The sequence below is a fragment of the Oncorhynchus kisutch genome, linkage group LG17 (assembly GCF_002021735.2).
Source record: "Oncorhynchus kisutch isolate 150728-3 linkage group LG17, Okis_V2, whole genome shotgun sequence".
NCBI lineage: Eukaryota > Metazoa > Chordata > Actinopteri > Salmoniformes > Salmonidae > Oncorhynchus > Oncorhynchus kisutch.
Window position 1 is genome coordinate 74,112,632 of NC_034190.2, and position 19,359 is coordinate 74,131,990.

General features: G+C 38.0%; 2 protein-coding genes across 3 annotated transcripts; both read right to left on the bottom strand.

The window, feature by feature from the left end:
• On the bottom strand, positions 1 to 3,634 carry LOC109908304 (homeobox protein Hox-C8a-like). 2 transcript variants are annotated; one of them, XM_020506926.2, is made up of 2 exons: positions 2,884 to 3,634; positions 1 to 1,653 (listed from the first exon to the last, which is right to left on the bottom strand). In XM_020506926.2, exons 1-2 carry the CDS (start codon positions 3,317 to 3,319, stop codon positions 1,331 to 1,333), a joined length of 759 nt encoding a protein of 252 aa, XP_020362515.1. In that variant the 5' UTR covers positions 3,320 to 3,634; the 3' UTR covers positions 1 to 1,330. The 2 variants fall into 2 exon arrangements, with proteins under 2 accessions (XP_020362515.1, XP_020362513.1); XM_020506924.2 differs by having other exon boundaries at positions 1 to 1,659.
• A 4,013-nt stretch (positions 3,635 to 7,647) lies between these two features.
• Positions 7,648 to 10,221, bottom strand: LOC109908302 (homeobox protein Hox-C9-like). The gene is made up of 2 exons (XM_020506922.2): positions 9,618 to 10,221; positions 7,648 to 8,589 (listed from the first exon to the last, which is right to left on the bottom strand). Exons 1-2 carry the CDS (start codon positions 10,156 to 10,158, stop codon positions 8,342 to 8,344), a joined length of 789 nt encoding a protein of 262 aa, XP_020362511.1. The 5' UTR covers positions 10,159 to 10,221; the 3' UTR covers positions 7,648 to 8,341.
• Positions 10,222 to 19,359: the final 9,138 nt, after the last annotated feature.

Below are 19,359 nucleotides of genomic sequence, written 5' to 3' on the forward strand. Positions count from 1 at the left end.
TTGTGAGCCATCTTGTTTATTCATCTTTTTATGTCAAAAAACAATGGCGGGGACACACAATTCCGTCGTTCACATGGGAAACACCAGCAAACGAGCCTATTAACATCAAGAATATAACAAGACGTACATAAAGATTATATTCAGTGCAAAAAAACTACTCTATTATCACCAGCACATTAAAAGAACACCCTTTACTTCTTAAAACCCTTGCAATTGTAGCAGGTATTATTATCACACACAGTCATGTGCGTTTTCTATAGGCAGTTTTAGTTGTTGGGGAAAATATAGATTTTCATCTAAACATAGCAGTGCCATTATTATTGAATACAAAATGAAGTAAAAGGCAAAGCTCTGTTTTAGTAGGTAGTGCCGTGGTACAATCTGAACGACAAATCGTTGACTTGGCTTTGAGCTAACTGTGTCTTCCTAAGACTCACAAATTGTCTTAAACAAGCATAGGTATATATTGGGCAAATGATATATAATGTAATCATATAACGTTGATATAACACTATAAAAACAATATCATTTCAAATCTCTATTTACAAATCTCTATTGCATTTCCCCTGTTTTAGGTAGCGTCTTGAGGATTTTAAACGATTGCATGTCCCTGGTAATTCTAACAAAACTATATATGAAGTAAGAACCACATGTTCTTGTCTTGGCCATTCACCACAAATGACAATGAAGTATAATAAAAACAATGAAAACATATGTTTTACATATGAGCCTGCTGCTAATCAATGTTATATCCCTCAGAAGTCATACTGCTGTCATGACATTGAACATTGTTTTTAGTTACGTTTTGCTTACGATTTTAAATCACATGTTCGCAAAGATGTCTATTGTGAATGTGTTGTGTATTTACAAGATTAGATTGGCATTGGCCAACGTTTGTTGGACCTTGCGTTGTCTTCCTATATGCATTTGTTTGGTTGTGCTTTTGTCAGATAAACCAAACAAACCATATTCTAAAAGTAGCCTAGCCTACTCTGTTAATTAAACATGCGTTTAAAGTTAACCCATACAAAGATCACCTATGTGCTACCATTACCTTTCCCAGATGTAATATTGGCAAATGTATATTGTAAGGAAACGTCCAAAACGACAAAATAACTCATTTGTATCTCTAAAGCATCGTGATGAGGGAGAAATAGATAAATGATTATGCCAGCAATATCTGTAAGATCTTTTTTCTCTTTCCCTTGTTGACTAATAAAACCGTGTCCATAAAGTTGACGCTCTCTGTCTTCTTCTCTCCTCTCCCCGTCTACTATATGGGACCTCTTTTTACTCTTTTTCTGCCATTAAACCATAAATGACCATAAAATCACTCCTTGGGATCAACTTTCTTTTTCTCTTCCACTTCTTTCTCTTCCCCCTCTTCCCCGTCACCGTCCTCGTTGACCTCCTCCTCAGGCTCGGCATCAGCATCCGCCTCTCCTCTCTGTCCCGGAAACTTGTCTTTGTTGTTTTCTTTTTTCCACTTCATTCGTCGATTTTGAAACCATATCTTGACCTGCCTCTCTGTGAGACTCAGGGCATGGGACACCTCGATCCGCCGCTTGCGTGTAAGATAAGGATTGAAGAGAAACTCCTTCTCCAGCTCCAGAGTTTGGTAGCGACTGTAGGTTTGTCTTCCATTTCGCCTCCCTGGTGCTTAAATTAAATAGTAAATAAGGTTAGTAAATAAGAATGAATTTGATGGTGGCATTCAAATTTCAGGATGAAAGAAAAAACAACTCTCAATTAAATACTGTAGAGGCCCATAGTGCGATTACTTAAATAAATGCGATCATCTTCGTGCATAAGATAAAAGGACATACAATAATAGCTATGATGGTTTGTATTTGGAGTCGGTTTAGGCATTGAAATGTGCATGAGGTAGAAAGTACAACCTAACATTTACTTTTTCAATGATGTAACAGGTAACTGTGTACGCAGGCACACACACACACACACACTCACGCACGCACACACAACACACACAAAACATCACACACCTCACACACACAATGGATACAAGTTCTTCTGCAGATTGTGGAGGAAAGTATATTTAGGCCTAAAAAACATCTATCTAGTATCACATTAAAAACAATCTAAACGATCTAGTCCACAAGGTTTCATTCTAACTATTTAACATCCACTAGCCTATTAGCTTGGTTTAGGGTAAGGAAATCTGAACGGGATGAACGTAGTAGTCATGTTAGCAGCATTACAAAGTACCTCACATTTGTTTTAAATTAATTTATTGTTACTGTAATAATTTGGTCATATTGGTCATAACATTTTTAGGGCATTCTGGTTAGTAGGTTTCTAATAGATTTAGGATGCACTTAGTTGTACTTCTGGTACTTCAAATCACCATTGTTTTAACTGCATTTCTGTTTGTTTTTTTGTCATTTCAGATTTACTCAAGCAAAACACAATCTTTATCACCAAAACCTTCGTCAAGTTAGCCAGCATTGGTTGTTAATTATTTGGGAATTATTACATGAGAACCTGGTTGTTTGTAAGAAGGTCATATGTTTATGTTATACTTTACATAATACAGTGCTAATGTTGTGTATACTTGCGAGAGCTATAGATAGGCCTAATCCACTTACTTTGGGTGAAATGTATATTTGTTGCACAAAAATGTAACAAATAAATAGATACAGCCTCCATCGCTTATTACATATTTTGTTTTTACGCACGTAGGTTACACACACACACACACACACACACACACACACACACACACACACACACACACACACACACACACACACACACACACACACACACACACACACACACACACACACACACACACACACACACACACACACACACACACACATTTATAGCTATATAAAAAAAAGAACACAAAATAATTCTAACCGTGGGGTCTCATCCAAGGAAACATAAGAGTGGGAGACGAGTTCTGATTTAAATGGCCTTGTCCTTCTCCGGGGTTAGAGCCGTTAGACGATTTACAGTCTGGGTATTGCGCGAGGCTTGGCTCTTGCTGGGTACCATAAAGCGGTTGTCTCGGAAGAGCTTCATATCCATAAAATTTCGTTGCGTCTCCATGGCAAGCCAGTGCGCAGGGGTTCTGTTGGTATGCAGGGTTGGAGATCCCCGTGGTCCCATGGTGGAAAAAATCCTGGACATGATGGGACGGCTGTTGAAAGCCCGATGCAGCTGCCCCGGGTCCGTAGACCAGCGTGTGGCTACGGGCAACGCTTTGTGGGAACCTGCAGTCGTAGTAAGTTGGCTCCAGTGATTCACAGCCTTTGTATTTGGAGAAAAGAGGGTTAACAAAATATGAGCTCATTGTTTAGTTTGCATTAAACCACAGACGAGGTTTCTTCGTTGTAGAATATCCCCTTTTGGATTGTGGCAGCCTTTTGTTTAGGTTCCCAGTCGCACACAGCGCAGACTGACAAACCGGAACTAGATGGAGAAACGCTGCCCCCTTAGACAGTCTCAGGCAGCTCTCTTGCGCTCCAACACTCTTCTCTTCGAGTCTCTCTCACTATCTCCAGTATCTTCTATTTTTCAGCCTCAAATCCGGCTCATGGTCTGTGCTTTGGATGCATTGAGGTTCAAGCTGGCTTGCTCCGCGGACAGAGTCACGAGCGTTCCTTTTTTGTTGCTTCCCACCCAACCACCCCCACCACAATTTCCCCTCCCAACACCAATCACCCCCCCCCCCCTTAATTTTTCTACAAGCTGTCAGCGGGTAGGCTACATACCCTTTAAGAGGCAACATGCCCTAACCATTCTATTAGATAGAGGAGTTCAAATTGATGCATAAGATGTGAAAATGATCAAATCAAAATATCGTTGTGGTCATATTACTCTTACACGGTGCTTACATGATACATAGAAGTACACACGTATAGCCTAACGAATATAATAAAAAGGCTTTGTTCATAAAGTCCTCATGTGTACCCTCATGTTTTACAGTTTCTGAGCCATTCCTTATATCAACAAAGGTTTAAATTGGATGCTGTTAGCCTAGACTACCATAAATACTTAGCTTACACAATAGCACTGCTTGCTATACTGCCTGCTATTATGACAGTGAAACTAAACATAGAGTCCTATATAACTTTAAAAACGAGTAGACCAGGCTTAGCATATACAACATGCGTAAGTCTACTGATAATGGCGTACAATAATAAGGCTATAATGACATCTTTAACAAAATCACAAAAATATAAAAATATCTAACCCTCATTGCTCAACATTACCCCATGCTACGTGTTCATACTTGAGATATATATAGGTCTACGCGATTTCCCATGTCTCTCGCGCACTACAACTACAGAAGGCGGTGAAACACCGTTACGCTCAAATATAAACACGACCTGTTGTGAATACCCGACTCACTGTACTGACCCTGTTAAACCTGAGTAGATGTAGTAAATATGCCGCTTGCATTAGATGTCTCGTTATTTCTGCGTACATATTGCTGGTACAATATTTATTTCAGTTGTGTCTAGTGTAGTTGCAGCAAAGTCTCTCCCTGAATGCGCTCATGTGGGCTTTGTGGTGTTACTGACGATTTTTACACATGATCGTAAAATAGGAAAGGCACAGAGAAAATTTATAGACTTGTCGTACAGTCTATAAATATGCTGATTGCTGGTCTTTGTTGCAATTTACCGTCGTGGAAATTTGAGCTGCTGTTATAGACATATTTCAACAACAAAAACACAGAGGATAACTATAAAAACCTCACTATACTAGGCTACTGTTATAATACTGCTTCTGATGTAGGCCTATAATTGCTAATAATAACATTATTATTACAATAATTATTCTTCTAGTATTATAATATTATTATTAGGATCTAGTATTAATGTTAAAATGTGTATTAGGGTAATTGATTATTGAAGCCTATAGTGTTATTTGTCAATACATTGAAATAAATACTTTCTTTATTTGTTCATTTGACTTTGAAGATGTTTTCTTCTTAAAGTGGTTTGATATGGAAATGTATCATATTCTATTAAGTATATATATGGTGACTATTACACGTTTATGGTGCACGGTCCACGCCTCTCCACAGGAAAACTAGGCCACACCACTGGTGTAAAAGAAGAGACAAAGAAGTGATTTAAATTGCGCTTAACTTGAAAAGTGTGATGTTTTCAAATGTTAGTCCAAATGTTAATTGAGCATCAATGTTGGTGCACATATACAGAATCAACCTAATCGATTTTCTAGCAGTTGTTAACAGTTTACAATCATGAATAATGAATCCATAACATGTATACAAAACAGCTTTAGTGTGTTAACAAATACTAGGCTAATGTTCTACTAATTTAAAGGTCATAAAATGTGGAAATGGGACATTTAGGTAAAGGAATGTACAAATGCAAAATAGACCTATCCTAGAAATAGCCTACAATTATTAGGCAATACACACAACACAAGCGCATGAAAGGCTCAACAGGCATAATCTATGGCTCCTGTACCCAGACCTACAAGTGAGACAGTCAATTATATCAAAACATTTTTTCTTAAAAATGTGATGAACGACCGAAGCAGCATTTCTTTCATCAGTAGACCTACAGACATACGCCTAGCCTTCTCCCTGTTTTTGCACCATGCAAATCCACAGCACGGAGGCACTAGCGGTACAGGCCCAAAGAGTCGGTCAACAGCGTCATCTAGTGTTAAGGTCGATCACCAACATTCAACTGCACCATGCATGGTTTTATCAAACCCACATATATTACACGAGGGGGAAAATGCAGTAGACGACATAACAAATGTGTTGAATATGTATTTCACGATCCGTCAAATAAACTATATTAGTAGGCTTCCTACGTTTAGCGTCTGCTTTTATTTCAGTAGACTCAGGATATTTGTTTATTTTCATGATACTATCCTATGGGTTGTCTGCTAACTACTATAGATACATGTACATTGTCCAATGCGCATATGCTGCTTTTGACGTTGGTTTCTTCTTGCGGTCAGATAGCCTATGTCTACTCTGACCTGCTCAGAGAGGGAGCTGCCCTTAGAGTTTGGCAAATGTAGCCTAGTAGTTAGAGCGTTGGGCCAGTAACTAAAAGGTTGCTGGATCGAATTCCCAAGCTGACAAGGTAAAAAACTGTCGTTCTGCTCCTGAACAAGGCAGTAAAACCCACTGGTCCCCAATAGGTCGTCATTGTAAATAATAATTTGTTCTTAACTGACTTGCCTGGTTAAATAAAACATTTGTTTTAAAGGCAGCGGCATGTTTGCGGTGGGCCCAACAGACAAACTAGCTGCAGCAAGCCCCCTTTGAACGAGCCCAACATCACCCACCGTCCCACCATTAAAACCATAAAGTAATTTAGCCCAGACGTCTAGCCAGTTAGTCGGGTTTGCTTTGTTCGTCTGCATTTGAGACAAGCAACTGAGTTCTAGCAGAGCTGTAAACGCAGCATTTTTGTCCTGTGCGGAAATGCACTGGATTGGGCTTTTAAATTACAGCATCCTGTCCGTATTGTTCGACACCACAAAAAGGCAATTTAGGCCAAGACCCAGTAAACAAATGCCAGACATGGGAATTTATTTTCACGTTAGAACATTTTCATTTCGTTACCTTTCAAATAGGTCCAATGTCTCGAAATGTGTTTCTAACTGTAATTTAGTTGAGGTAAAAATATTTATTTTTCAAATAAGCAAGTTGACTGGAAGAAGGTTTAGGTTATAGCTTAAATCCAGGATTCCAGTCGAACGATTCTTACAGGCACTAAACTCTTCCCTTAGCTTTACACACACGTAACGGTATAGGGCCTTATTCAATTGAGAAAATGTGCCAAATTATTAAAGGTTAAAAATATAATAGTATCTTAACCAGCAGCTGTTAGTATTCCTGCTTTGAAAAAGTATTTCAAGTGACACAGATATGACAGGTCTGTGATGACACACAGGTTTATTTGTCAAATTTGCATATGAAGTTGACAACCACATTTCGGTTGTTTGTCTGCCATTTTTATCACGAAATAAATGTATATATATTTTTTCCAAGTTATGAGTAATGACGGTATCTAATTTGTTCTATAAAACATTTGACTACTAAATGTTGATTTATTTGTTTTGGATGTTTACAATTAGACCTAAATGTGGTTTAAATGTGGTTGTTTGTGGATACTTGTGGTGGCCTGTGCATACCTAGTGGACTTGTAAACATATATTAATGCATTCAAATATAATTTGTGTCACAACACCATATAAAAGGAGTACACAAATGCTTCGTTAAATCATATTTAGTTACATCATTGTGGTGTTGCGTTTCCTAATCTACTCGAAATAATCACCCATTTACGGGCGCGCGTGGTAGCCCTAAGAGTCTGCCTAGCCTGGAAATGCTAACAGAAGATTAGGAAACGTTCCATCTGCTTCCAATATTCCACTTGCGGGGAAATTCGGCTATTTAAGGTATTAGAGCTGTTTCTCTCCAGGTTAACAGCAATCTGGTTTGTGTGCATTTGTGTTGACATCATTAATATACTGGCTTGGTCTATTTGAAGCGCCTCAAATGTGTGCTCTACGTCGCAATATTTTGTTTTACATTGGTTTGCACGGGTAGTAAGATTCTATGCATATCTACGTCTGTTTTGTTAAGAGATTGCTTGAAAATACAGAAAACACAAGAGCCTCATGATCATCTTTATATTTGAGTAGGTCTATATCTACACTTTCTATAATGAATGGCACGTGTTGTCTACACAATCAAAATAATACGAAACGCACAAATAAGTACACCGAACGGATACGTTACCACATATACACAAGACAGACATACATTTGTTAAGAGGGCAAATGTTCTCTTTCTGTACAAAATATGCCACAACACCTGCATAACATTCACAAGAAACAAACATGTAAGGAATATTCGCACGGACGTCATAAATTATGGAGGGTAGAAATTAAAATAATTCCAGTGTTCCATTCCTTATACTTTGGGACAGTTATACATTTGTTCAAAATATGTTTAATGTTTAAAATGTTCCTTATGTAAATGAACATAGAGGCCTACGGGTATCTTCACAAGTGCAAATGTTTTCTTTCCTTAAAGGTTATTTTAAACCTGGACAAGGAAAGGTGCATGTGGAGAAACCAAACATATTTAGCATCAAACATGGAAGGTGGGGTTAATAAAAAAACTAAAACATCATCCAACACAAAATCCAACATTGAGAAGGGGGCGTCATGTATTTTTGTTTATCTTTGTTGTTATCCATGGCAATAGTGGTTATTTTACTGTGTCTGATTCTTGTTTTTGTTCTTTGTCGTTGTTGTAACCATTCCTTTATTATTGTTCTTTGTCGTTGTTGTAACCATTCCTTTATTATTGTTCTTTGTTGCGGTCGGTTTTTTCTTTGTTCATTTTCTTCATCTTCATGCGCCGGTTCTGGAACCAGATTTTGACCTGCCTCTCCGTGAGGTTGAGGACTCTTGCCACCTCGTATCGACGGTCTCTGGTTAGGTACATATTGAACAAAAACTCCTTTTCAAGTTCGAGAGTCTGGTATTTTGAATAAGGGCACCGCTTCTTCCTTGTTGAACGCGCGTGAATCCAGTTTGCAACTGGGTTATCTGAAAATCAACACATAAAAACAGATAACACATTATCAGTCAGCAATAATATCAAACTTGAAGCTATGACGCATGATAAGGCCTTGTACTTTTGGGTCTCCAAAAGCTATGCTAGATCTCAGAGGTAGTGGTGGTCCCTCAAATGTATTAGTAAATATAATGCTGTAGGAAAGAAACGTCAAATGTATCTTTTAACTTTAGAACATTTAGTGTTGCTCTTCCAGCTTTTCCTTTTCTTGGACTTCTGAGAAATGCCGTCGTAAAATACTCAATGCCTATTCGCTTTATAGGCCCATAAAAACGGCCTGTATTTCAAGCCTTACATCCAGTGAAAGTCCCTCGAATATGTTGCAAACATTCCTCAACTGTTGGAGTTATATCGACATTTGGTTTGGAATGGAAAAAGATTATGTAGGATGACAACAGACAAAATACACTTACGCTACACCGCGTGTTCATGTGTTGCCATGCTACTGTAGTTCCTTATCAGGGTTTCTCTTTGGTGTTTTTCTAGGGAGGATCCAGTTTTACTGGATATACTTGACATAGCAACATAATATCTCTTTAAAATATAATTGTAGTTTATTTAGTAGTAGACTATGGGGGATATAGTGGCATAGTCTACTAGCATCGTAAACCATAGTGGCCATAAAACATGGTTTATAATGATTATTAATATTGACAGTTCCAATTCTCGGGCAAAAAGTATTTGGCATCTAAAACAGATTTGCTGAGATGCGGGCATGTTGCAGAGTCCCTCAAATTTACAACGTCCATAGGTTTTTCGAGTAGTCCCCTATTTTATAACCCGCTCGTCGTTTTATAGCCCAATCCAACTAGCGTTTGTCTCTTTATAGTCCCTCAAGGTAGCCCCCCTAGCCGAGTAGATTCAGTCGAGGAAAGAAAGGGGGATGAAATTGTGGCAGAGAGACGCTATGGTCTAGCTCTAAACCAAATTAAATGAACACAGACAGAATCTCTTCCAAACTACTCACATTCCCGGTTTTGAACAAGGGGCTCGAACTTACTCGGGTCTAATTCTGGCTTCTCGTCTTTATGCTTCCCGAAAGCCAAAGGCTCGGTCTCGGGAGAAGGGATGTTTGGTTGGGTCTTTTCTCGGATGTCAGCGGTGGTGCAATATATATAATCCGTGTAGGTGCGTCCGTTGGAGGCTAGGCAGTCACTGGCTCGATGCTCCTGGAAGGCGTCGGGCTTCAGCCCATAGTGTCTGGCGTTGGCAGGGTAGCCTGGAAAGGACATTGCCCCCGAGATCGGCTCCAGCCATGACCGCACATACCTTGAGTCCGTTCCTAGATGAGGTTGATGGCTGTATGGATGGTAGACCACTGAGGACTGGGAGTGAACAGGGGTCCAGGATGTAGTGAAAACGGATGGTTTAGAGGCAAAGCTGCAGGAGGGATAGTCACCACACTCCGATACGAGGGACGTCGGACGAGGGCCGGTAGGGTGCGAACCAGAACCCGAGAATCGAGCCGCAATATCATCCTCGCTTTCGTGGTTTATCAAGGAATCTACATAATAATTACTTAAGGGAACCGTGGCCGACATGTCGATGCTGCCCCTCTATTTTACATGCATCCGATAATTTTTTTGAGCGTATGTGTACTTTTTTTATCTACCCATAGAACAATCAAGGCAGGTAATTATTTCTCAAAGCTTCCCCGGCTGCTATTGGCTGCCGAAGCAACACGTGATTATATTTACCCCCCAAAAAATTGCACTGTGGATCAATGCGCGAGTTATCCTGGCATAGCATTGCACTAGACATGGATTATAAAATCATATTCAGATGTTTTTTCCCTGGATGCATAAGAGGTAAATTCAACAGTATTATGTTCTGACGTTGATCAAATAGCAGCAAAAATGAGTAGAATATGTGAAACTAGTCGTCAAACAGGCTGGGGTTGGCTAGGTATGAAATCGTAGGCACTATTTGCTGATGTAATCAATCTCTGTCTAATGTCTCCGTAGTCCAGTTTTATGCGCGAATAGACTTAGTTCAGTAGTAAAATGGATCATTAAACTCACTCTCTAACACATTAGGCTCTGAATTATTCTGCGTTTTTCATTGTATAACCGTATTTATCTTTTCATTTGGAGAAAATATAGTTTACTTGATTTTATTTTATGAGCAGCCTGCATAGATAATATTGTACATTCTATCCTACTACCATTGCACCATAATGTATATACAAGAGAAAAGTTTGCACAGACAACAAAGAAGCAGAATTGGGATATCCCCCCCCCCCCCCCCCCAAATGATGTTTGGATAGATAGAGGACAGAGTTACTACTACGATGCTTGAAACTTGGCCAACTACAGCGGCTATATTCGACAAGTGGCAGTGCATGTTTTTATGCCCTTCAATAAATGTTTACGAGGACCATTTGATTGTTCATAAACGTGTCGTTAATAAAACTACAGTCGAGTTCCTAGCTTAACATAAAACCAACACTGGAACAGTGAGGACAGACAGCAACGACAGGGACTAAGGGATTTTTGTGCTGCAGGGGAGATGAGATATTGGTTCAAGGAATAATCAGGCTTGAGATGTAGGCTTGCAACAAGAGGAATACACTTTCTTGTTTTGTGAGACTAATATGGCATACACTGGTCTATGATCCGAGAATAAGCCATTGTGTTGTCATATATGCCTAGAGAAGAAGTCTACGAATACTCTAATACTCTAGAAAAACATATTAATCTAATCAAATTGTATTTGTCCAGTATTTTTTTTTAGCAGGTGCAGCGAAATGCTTATGTTTCTCCAACAGTGCAGTAATACTTAACAAAACTAAATGTGCATTTGTGTAATCCGAATGGGCATTTGTGTAATCCGAATGGGCATTTGTGTAATCCGAATGGGCATTTGTGTAATCCGATTGGGCATTTGTGTAATCCGAATGGGCATTTGTGTAATCCGAATGGGCATTTGTGTAATCCGAATGGGCATTTGTGTAATCCGATTGGGCATTTGTGTAATCCGAATGGGCATTTGTGTATTCCCGAATGGGCATTTTCTCATCTCAGCCATGTATAGGCATCTCTAAAAAATAAAATGCAAAATCACATTTTATTTGTCACATGCTTCGTAAACAACAGGTGTAGACTAACAGTGAAATACTTACTTAATTAAGGGTCATTTTCCAACCACGCAGAGTTAAAGATAACGATACAAAAAAGCTTGATTCAGATTAACTGCGATAACGACGACAGACTTGACTCTAAGGGATAGTGGGTAGTTAGTGGATAAAGGTTGACATTGGTGATACATGTTGCAAATCGTTGTATGCATGAATCCAATGTAAGACACATACTTTCATCATCAAAATATTCCATTTGAGCTTTTGCAGTCTAAACGAATAACAGACAATAATGCACAATGTTGCCTCCAAAATGACAAACTAGATATAGCCTATTATCTCAAATGTAACTTTTGAATAGTAGATTTTTATTATATTCGTCAAGGGGACTATAACGATGGCCCCTTCGACTGTATCTTAATGTTTTTATTTGACAACTGCTAGTGTGAAGTCATTGCGTTGGTGACCTACAAGATCAAGGGAGGTCATTCGTTTTTGCTTTAAACTGAATAAATGTATGCAAACTTACATCTCAAAATGTGATTATTTAATTATTTCACTAACTACTGCATCATTTGAACTTCCTGTAATGAAAACATGTATATGCTGTACATCATCCTTAGATTTTGAAGTATATTTCTCTTTCATGGCTGTTTGGTTCAGATTCAACCATGAAATATGAACACCTAATAATTATGTAACCTATAGCAGGTGTTTGTGTAGTACAGTATGGTCTTACGGTATTATGGATGGTGGTGAAGAAGGCGACTTGCAAAGTTAGGCAATGTAATGTTTAGGTTGTGTTATAACTTGTGTTTTAAATATTGTGACGAGTAATCCATATATTCTTATCAATACGATGCCACTAAATATCAAGACAGGCAAATAGAAAGTATTTTGCTCAAATTAAAAAGCATAAACCTTGAGCTCACTAACGTTGAGTATTTTCTCATACACGGTTAACATTCAGGCTCAATGAGAGCACAAGCCTATTTTAACCCTAGGGGTTACCCATGATATCAACACCATGAAATCCTAAATATAGCGTATCTATTATAGCCAAGGTAATCTTTCATTAACAAAAGTCTAAAATACATCTATCTGTCATACTGTATTTCAAACCAATGCGTAATGCACGCTCTATAATTTTCCGCATAAAAGGCAGCCGGTACTGATGAAACTAATGAACTATTCACAATAATATCTACTAATATAAATATTTATATGTGGTTAGGATCAGATCAGTTAAATTACAGCTGGTCGGCATTTTGCAACACGTTTTGACTAAACAGATCTTCCTCATACAGCCTTGGAAAAGGGTAGGCTATTGTTTAGTGATTTAATTGATCATTTTATTAGTATAAATTACATTCATTTATTTAAACGGATACTTCTGGATTTTGGGAATGAGGCCCTTTATATACTTCCCCAGAGTCAGATGAACTCGTGATTACCACTTCCATGTCTCTGTGTCCAGTATGAAGGAAGTTTAAGAGGTAGTTTCACAATCCAATGCTAAATAGCGTTAGCGCTATGACTGGAAGTCTATGGGTATCTGCTAGCATGCTGGTAGATACCCATAGAGCCAGTAGACTATCTGCACGTATATCTAAGACACAGAGCAGTTTGAGTCTTGTTCAGTATTGTTAGCCACATATGAAATTAATCTACCAATATTAATCTTGGAATTGCCTATTGAATGGAACATTCACAGGACAAATGTAATTATATCAGGAGACAAATACTAATTTGAGCATGGCTATTCCCTTATTTTTGTCATTACTTTGCTTTCTTGTTATTTATGTTTGAATGTATTTATTGTCCTAATGATTATTGATAATAAAATAAAATATCCAATGTATGTATCCTGGTTTTCATAATATTTTGTGGATACTAGGCTTATTTCCTTTTCTGTTATTGACCATACTTTGAATTCTCTGATAACTTCAGGCTATTAGCCTATTAGCGTGTTGCCTGTGTCGTGACAGCTATTGTTATGATGCTATATGTAGGCCTACTGATAGAATAAACTACGCCATAATGCAACCCCTGATTGGAAAGCCTAGTATAGAATTACTGTTCATTCATTCACTTCAAGTACATTTCATAATATGATACGCTAGAGCAATCCATATGCTGTGCGACCCAAATTCGCTCTTTCGCACGTCACCATGATCCTTTTTATTTATCGTTTGTTCTGGTTAAATCAAAAGAGCCTAACTAAATTGCCAAATATTTTGTATTTTCTCCATAGCCTACTTTATCATCCCTAACAATGTTATTCTATCAAATTCCACTAATGTTGTACATGTATCTTGGACATTCAATATTAGGAAATGCTTTGAAATAATGTATTTACACTGACTGTCAACTTGTGGTTTGACATTTGTTTAGAGCAATGGCATTGGAATTCATTGTCCAAATATGGTGAATTAGTTAGGGCGAGGGCTGCAGGAGATGAAAAGGTGCCGACTGTCACCGTAGACAACAGTAGTGTCCAAAGGTGCTGTCGTCTCAGTGCAGGGGTCAGACTGCAATATCATTTTAGCAGTCGGATTCCCAACTCTTCATTCAGAAATGCTACAAGAGACGCTTATTAGAAATCCATATTTTTTTGCGCATGCATGTTTCAGTCAATCAATAACCAAAACATAAGGCTACTGTTTACGATACATAGGTCTACTAGCTAGCCTACATAATAACGACCATAAGTTGAAGGGAAACAGTACAAAAAAAAGTCCCTTTCCGCTTTGTTAGTAGGCCTACTTTGCGCAATAATATGTTTAAATAAAAAATCATCAGAATCCATAGAACCATTTTTAATTTGAAATGTGATTAGATATAGACCTACCCCTAAATAATTTGCGAATTTTTAAACGTCTTATGTCACATTATATGGATCAACGTCATTGTTGGAAACTATGATGGCAAATGTGTGGAGCTAAAATAATATTCAAATCAGGAGGATAGTATACTGGCTAACTAGAATTTGAATCCACATTTTCCCATTAGTAAATTCTAGGTTTGATCTGAACCCTGCATCTATGTCGCATAACCAATTAAGATTTTTCTGAATGAATTGTGAAAATATCGTATTACAGTCATCAGTTTATTCACGTGCATTACTACGTGAAGGAATCTCAAGTAAATACTTGTTTTCATAGCCTATATGATACATATATTTGAACAAGGGACATGTTGTTGTATTGTCAAAGCTAATTTGAATTGACAAATGAATAGGCCTATACCGTTCAGAATTGGCATGTTGAACTCGTACCCTCAAACATGTATGATGAATCACCAAGGTGTCTATTTGGAAACTATTCAGGGAACATATTGTTATTCTGATAAATAACAGAAACGTAATACCGTCCAAAAACATTCACATACAGTAAGTATATGGTTAAGGCCACTTGGAAAACAAGTGTTATAATTCATACTTTTAAGTGCTATCCTCTGGGTCCACATTGTACATTCTGTTGTATATGTTTTTTACACAAATAAATTAAATTCAAGGCAACAGCTAATTTAGGAAATTAAGGATGAGGTAGGTCTATGAGTTACCCCAAATACTTCAAATAGCACAATAATCTTTAGATGCTACAAAATCTGCCATAAGGTTTCATAAGGCTTCTCATGACGCCCTTCATGACTAAATGGTTATAAAGCGTTATAACACGTCACTTAATTTAATTGGTTAATTAATAATAAACCCAGACCACTAGTAGAACAGCCAAGTGCTTCTTCCCGTGTCAGATCACAAAAGATAGGCAGAATGAAAGTTTAAAGGCCCAGTGCACTCAAAAACGTGGTTTCCATGTATTTTACATATATTACCACACTATGAGGTTGGAATAATACTGTGAAATTTTGAAAATTATGCCCATGGCCTTTTAGTGTAAGAGCTGTTTGAAAAGATAATCTGGAATTTCAGTCTTTTTTTGATGGGATGGAGTTTTGGCCTTCTATGGTGACATCACCATGCATAAATGAGTTAATAGACCAATAAGAAAGATAGTTCCAAACCTCTCTGCCAATAAGAGGACATTATAAGTTTTCCTCTCCCCACTAAAGACCACTCCTAGACAGTCCTAGCAAAATTCTTTACTCCATACCCGAATGACATTGCTCATCCTAATATTTATATATTTCTTAATGCCATTATTTTACTTTTAGATCTGTGTGTATTGTTGTGAATTGTTAGATATACTGCACTGTTGGAGCTAGAAACACAAGCATTTCCCTACACCTGCAACAACATCTGCTAAATATGTGTATGGACCAATAAAATGTGATTTGATAACAAACTAGCACATTCTGAAGAGAGATATAGCTGGTTACTGAGGTGTAGATAGCTTATTTTTACTGCCCAAAGTTATGCAGGTGGGGCGGCAGGTACCCTAGTGGTTAGAGCGTTGGGCCCGAAAGGTAGCTGGATCGAATCCCTGAGCTGACAAGGTAAACATCTGTCATTCTGCCCCTGGACAAGGCAAACCCTCTGTTCCTCATTGTAAATAAGAATTTGTTATTAATTAAATAAATGGTTGAATGCAATCATCGTTGTAATGGTCATTCATTATATATTTTACAAACTGCTAAACATTATTAACAATATTTAAACCAATTCGGATGTAATCAATGTGCTTGCACTGCGTGCCTGCTTGCATTTGAACATTTGACACAGTATAGGCATAGGCCTAATTGAACGTTTTACTGCAGTGGGCTATATCAGGGTCACTGAGTGTTTCTTGGTAGTCTTAAACAAATCTACTTTGAAACAAGTATACACCTCACACACATGGTTATGGGCTTAAAAAAAGAAGACACTTGTACCATGTCAGATATAGTATTCCATTTTTAGTTTGCATTCTAACATTACACTTTAAATACATCACAGAAGACTGAAAGATAACACAAACGTATGACATAGAAAGAACGGATTTTCGGTGGCTTTAAAAAACATGATGGCGCCTTTTTAAAATTATGTTTATTAATTATGAAATTATGAAAATGATTGCCTATAGTGTCTGTATAGTGTATTATCTCCTCATAACTCTGATAATATTCGACAATTCATAAAATTCATAAAATTAACAACGCATGGACACACACACACACACACTAAGGTTACACTAGGCTACTTGCCACTGTGATGCACCATTTCGTTTCAGAATATAGGCCCACCGCAAATGCTTGAATCCGGTACGAGATACCTCTGGTTATGCCTATTCAGATAGCAGTAATCATGCACACATTTTGTTTTGCCATCACACAACAATCAGTGCTAGCCGCTCTCACACGATCCAGCCTTACATCAGCCAGCATTAGGCCTACACATACCCAGACACACGGATGGTTGTGACAATGAGTTAGCCTTTATTAATAGTTAACAACTCTAGTACTTCCCTAGCCGCTCACAGACAGAGATACTGGCCTAGTGGACTGTGAAGACATGTAACAAATACCTCCATTAGCCTAGCTATTCCCTTATTTTCTTCTTCCGTGCTTCACCTGCTTTCGAATTTAAAATGGGTTAATCAAATGCCACTGTGCAGTTGCTGACAGCATGCTATTTTCTATTGAAATTGCTATTAATTTGAGAAATAATAACTTGTGGACAAAAGAGGCAAAAGTATTATCGATGTAACGAGAACCTTTATTTTTAAAAAGTTGCTACATACGTGCGTAATGGCTGTGCGTAATTGTGCGTTAGTGCGTAATTGTGCGTTAGTGCGTAATTGTACACTAGGGCGAATTACGCACGTCTCAGTGTGTAAGCAATGTGTGTTTCCTGTGGGTGCTATTTGGAGTGGTGTAAACTCTTTGTCAGTGATGCATTCCAGGGGGAGACGCCTATTCACTAAACTGAATGAAAATGACTTTGGATTCCAGACTGTCTCTGCTAGTTGCACTTACTGCTGTGATGATGGGAGTTTGAGAAAACAACAAGACAAAATCGCGAAAGAAAATATAAACACATGCTCTCCCAGTGAGGGGACGTTGACTGTGCCATGTAAAAAAGTTATTGGCTAAACATGAAATAATTTCAACATTAAATAATGTTGTTGTGTATTATGAATACAACACACAGATGATATTCCAAATAAAATGGATAACACATGTTTCTCGGCCACGTCTTGTCATTTGGGTCATGTGAATGAAATCAGTTAAATTATTACCACAAACATTTCAAATAAAATTAAATTAAATCAACCTATATGGCCCAACATTCCAATGCTGATAACTTGACATAACCATAACCCTGGGGCGGCAGGGTAGCCTAGTGGTTAGAGCCGAAAGGTTGCAAGTTCGAATCCCCGAGCTGACAAGATACAAATCTGTCGTTCTGCCCCTGAACAGGCCCTGAACAGGCAGTTAACCCACTGTGCCGTCATTGAAAATAAGAATTTGTTCTTAACTGACTTGCCTAGTAAAATAAAGGTACAATTTAAATTTTAAAAAATAAAAAAACTACATGAATGATTCATAAAGAATAATAACATAACATTTGCGAAATACAATTTGTCCACATATGCACAAATGAAATAGGAACAGGACATAATACATAAATAAATATTATGTAATATACCCAGCGTATTTCGTCTATAGGCTAATCTACCCAATTCCTTTCCATTGAATGAATATTTTGTAAATGATTAGATTTTTTTTATTAACGACTTCTTCCTCTGGACGCATTATAGTCTAAATCCAGTCTATGACCAAGTTTCTTGAATCAGAACACGTTTTGTCTTTTGATAAAGTTGAGGAAACGGAAACAATCAAAGGAACTGTGGCGGCAGGTAACCTAGTGGTTAGAGCGTTGTACTAGTAACCGAAAGGTTGCTAGATCGAATCCCGAGCTGACAAGGTAAAAATCAGTCCTTCTGCCCCTGAACAAAGCAGTTAACCCACCGTTCCTAGGCCATCATTGAAAATAAGAAATTGTTCATAACTGAGTTGCCTAGTTAAATACGATAAAAATGTCATGGTAAATATATTATGACGATGGAGTCATTTCCCCTTGATTTAAACAGGTGGCAAATGCGTTACAGGTCAGCAAAACCTACGGGATATTCAAAGGTCCATTCTGTTAACCCACACACAGTGCCACAATCAGAAAAATACTGGACTAACGAAAACTTATATTCAGAAGAAGATTAAAGAGCCCACATGAATACAACATACATTGTTTTAAGATCAATAATATTTGACGCATTTTAGAGAAAAGAAGAATTATGTCAACATTTGGCTGGTTGGCCTGATAGCCATGTGATCTTTAGATGGTGGCCGATCAAGCTAAGCCTGTAAAGGACATTCCCATCATTTCATGGTCTAGAAACCAAAACCCAACCTAAACCAAAATCAGGGGAAACCTAACCAAAAACCAGGAACAAAATGATAAGGCAACAATAGCGGTCTAACGTCTACCCCATGTCGTTTACAACTCATTCTCCATCTGAGAAGCTAGAGTACTTTTTACAGCCCGCCACAAACATGAGAGCCGGGGAGAAAAAGTGTCCGTCCCGGCTATTAAAGCTCCAGTTCATTTACAATGCCATTTGTGATGATTTCAGTCAGAGCCTAGGGTGTAATTTAAACGAAAGTGTCGCCCTTGATGAAGACGAACTGACGTAATCAAGGCAGTTTCTTGTTGCGGAGCCAGGAA

Bases quoted from the DNA above. Each gene is read 5' to 3' on its own strand.
- LOC109908302 (XM_020506922.2), bottom strand. From the start codon at position 10,158: ATGTCGGCCACGGTTCCCTTAAGTAATTATTATGTAGATTCCTTGATA. The intron at 8,590-9,617 runs GTAAGTTCGAGC...GTTGATTTTCAG, and splicing joins GAAGCCAGAATTAGACCCGA to ATAACCCAGTTGCAAACTGG.
- LOC109908304 (XM_020506924.2), bottom strand. From the start codon at position 3,319: ATGAGCTCATATTTTGTTAACCCTCTTTTCTCCAAATACAAAGGCTGT. The intron at 1,660-2,883 runs GTTAGAATTATT...ATTTAATTTAAG, and splicing joins TCCTTGGATGAGACCCCACG to CACCAGGGAGGCGAAATGGA.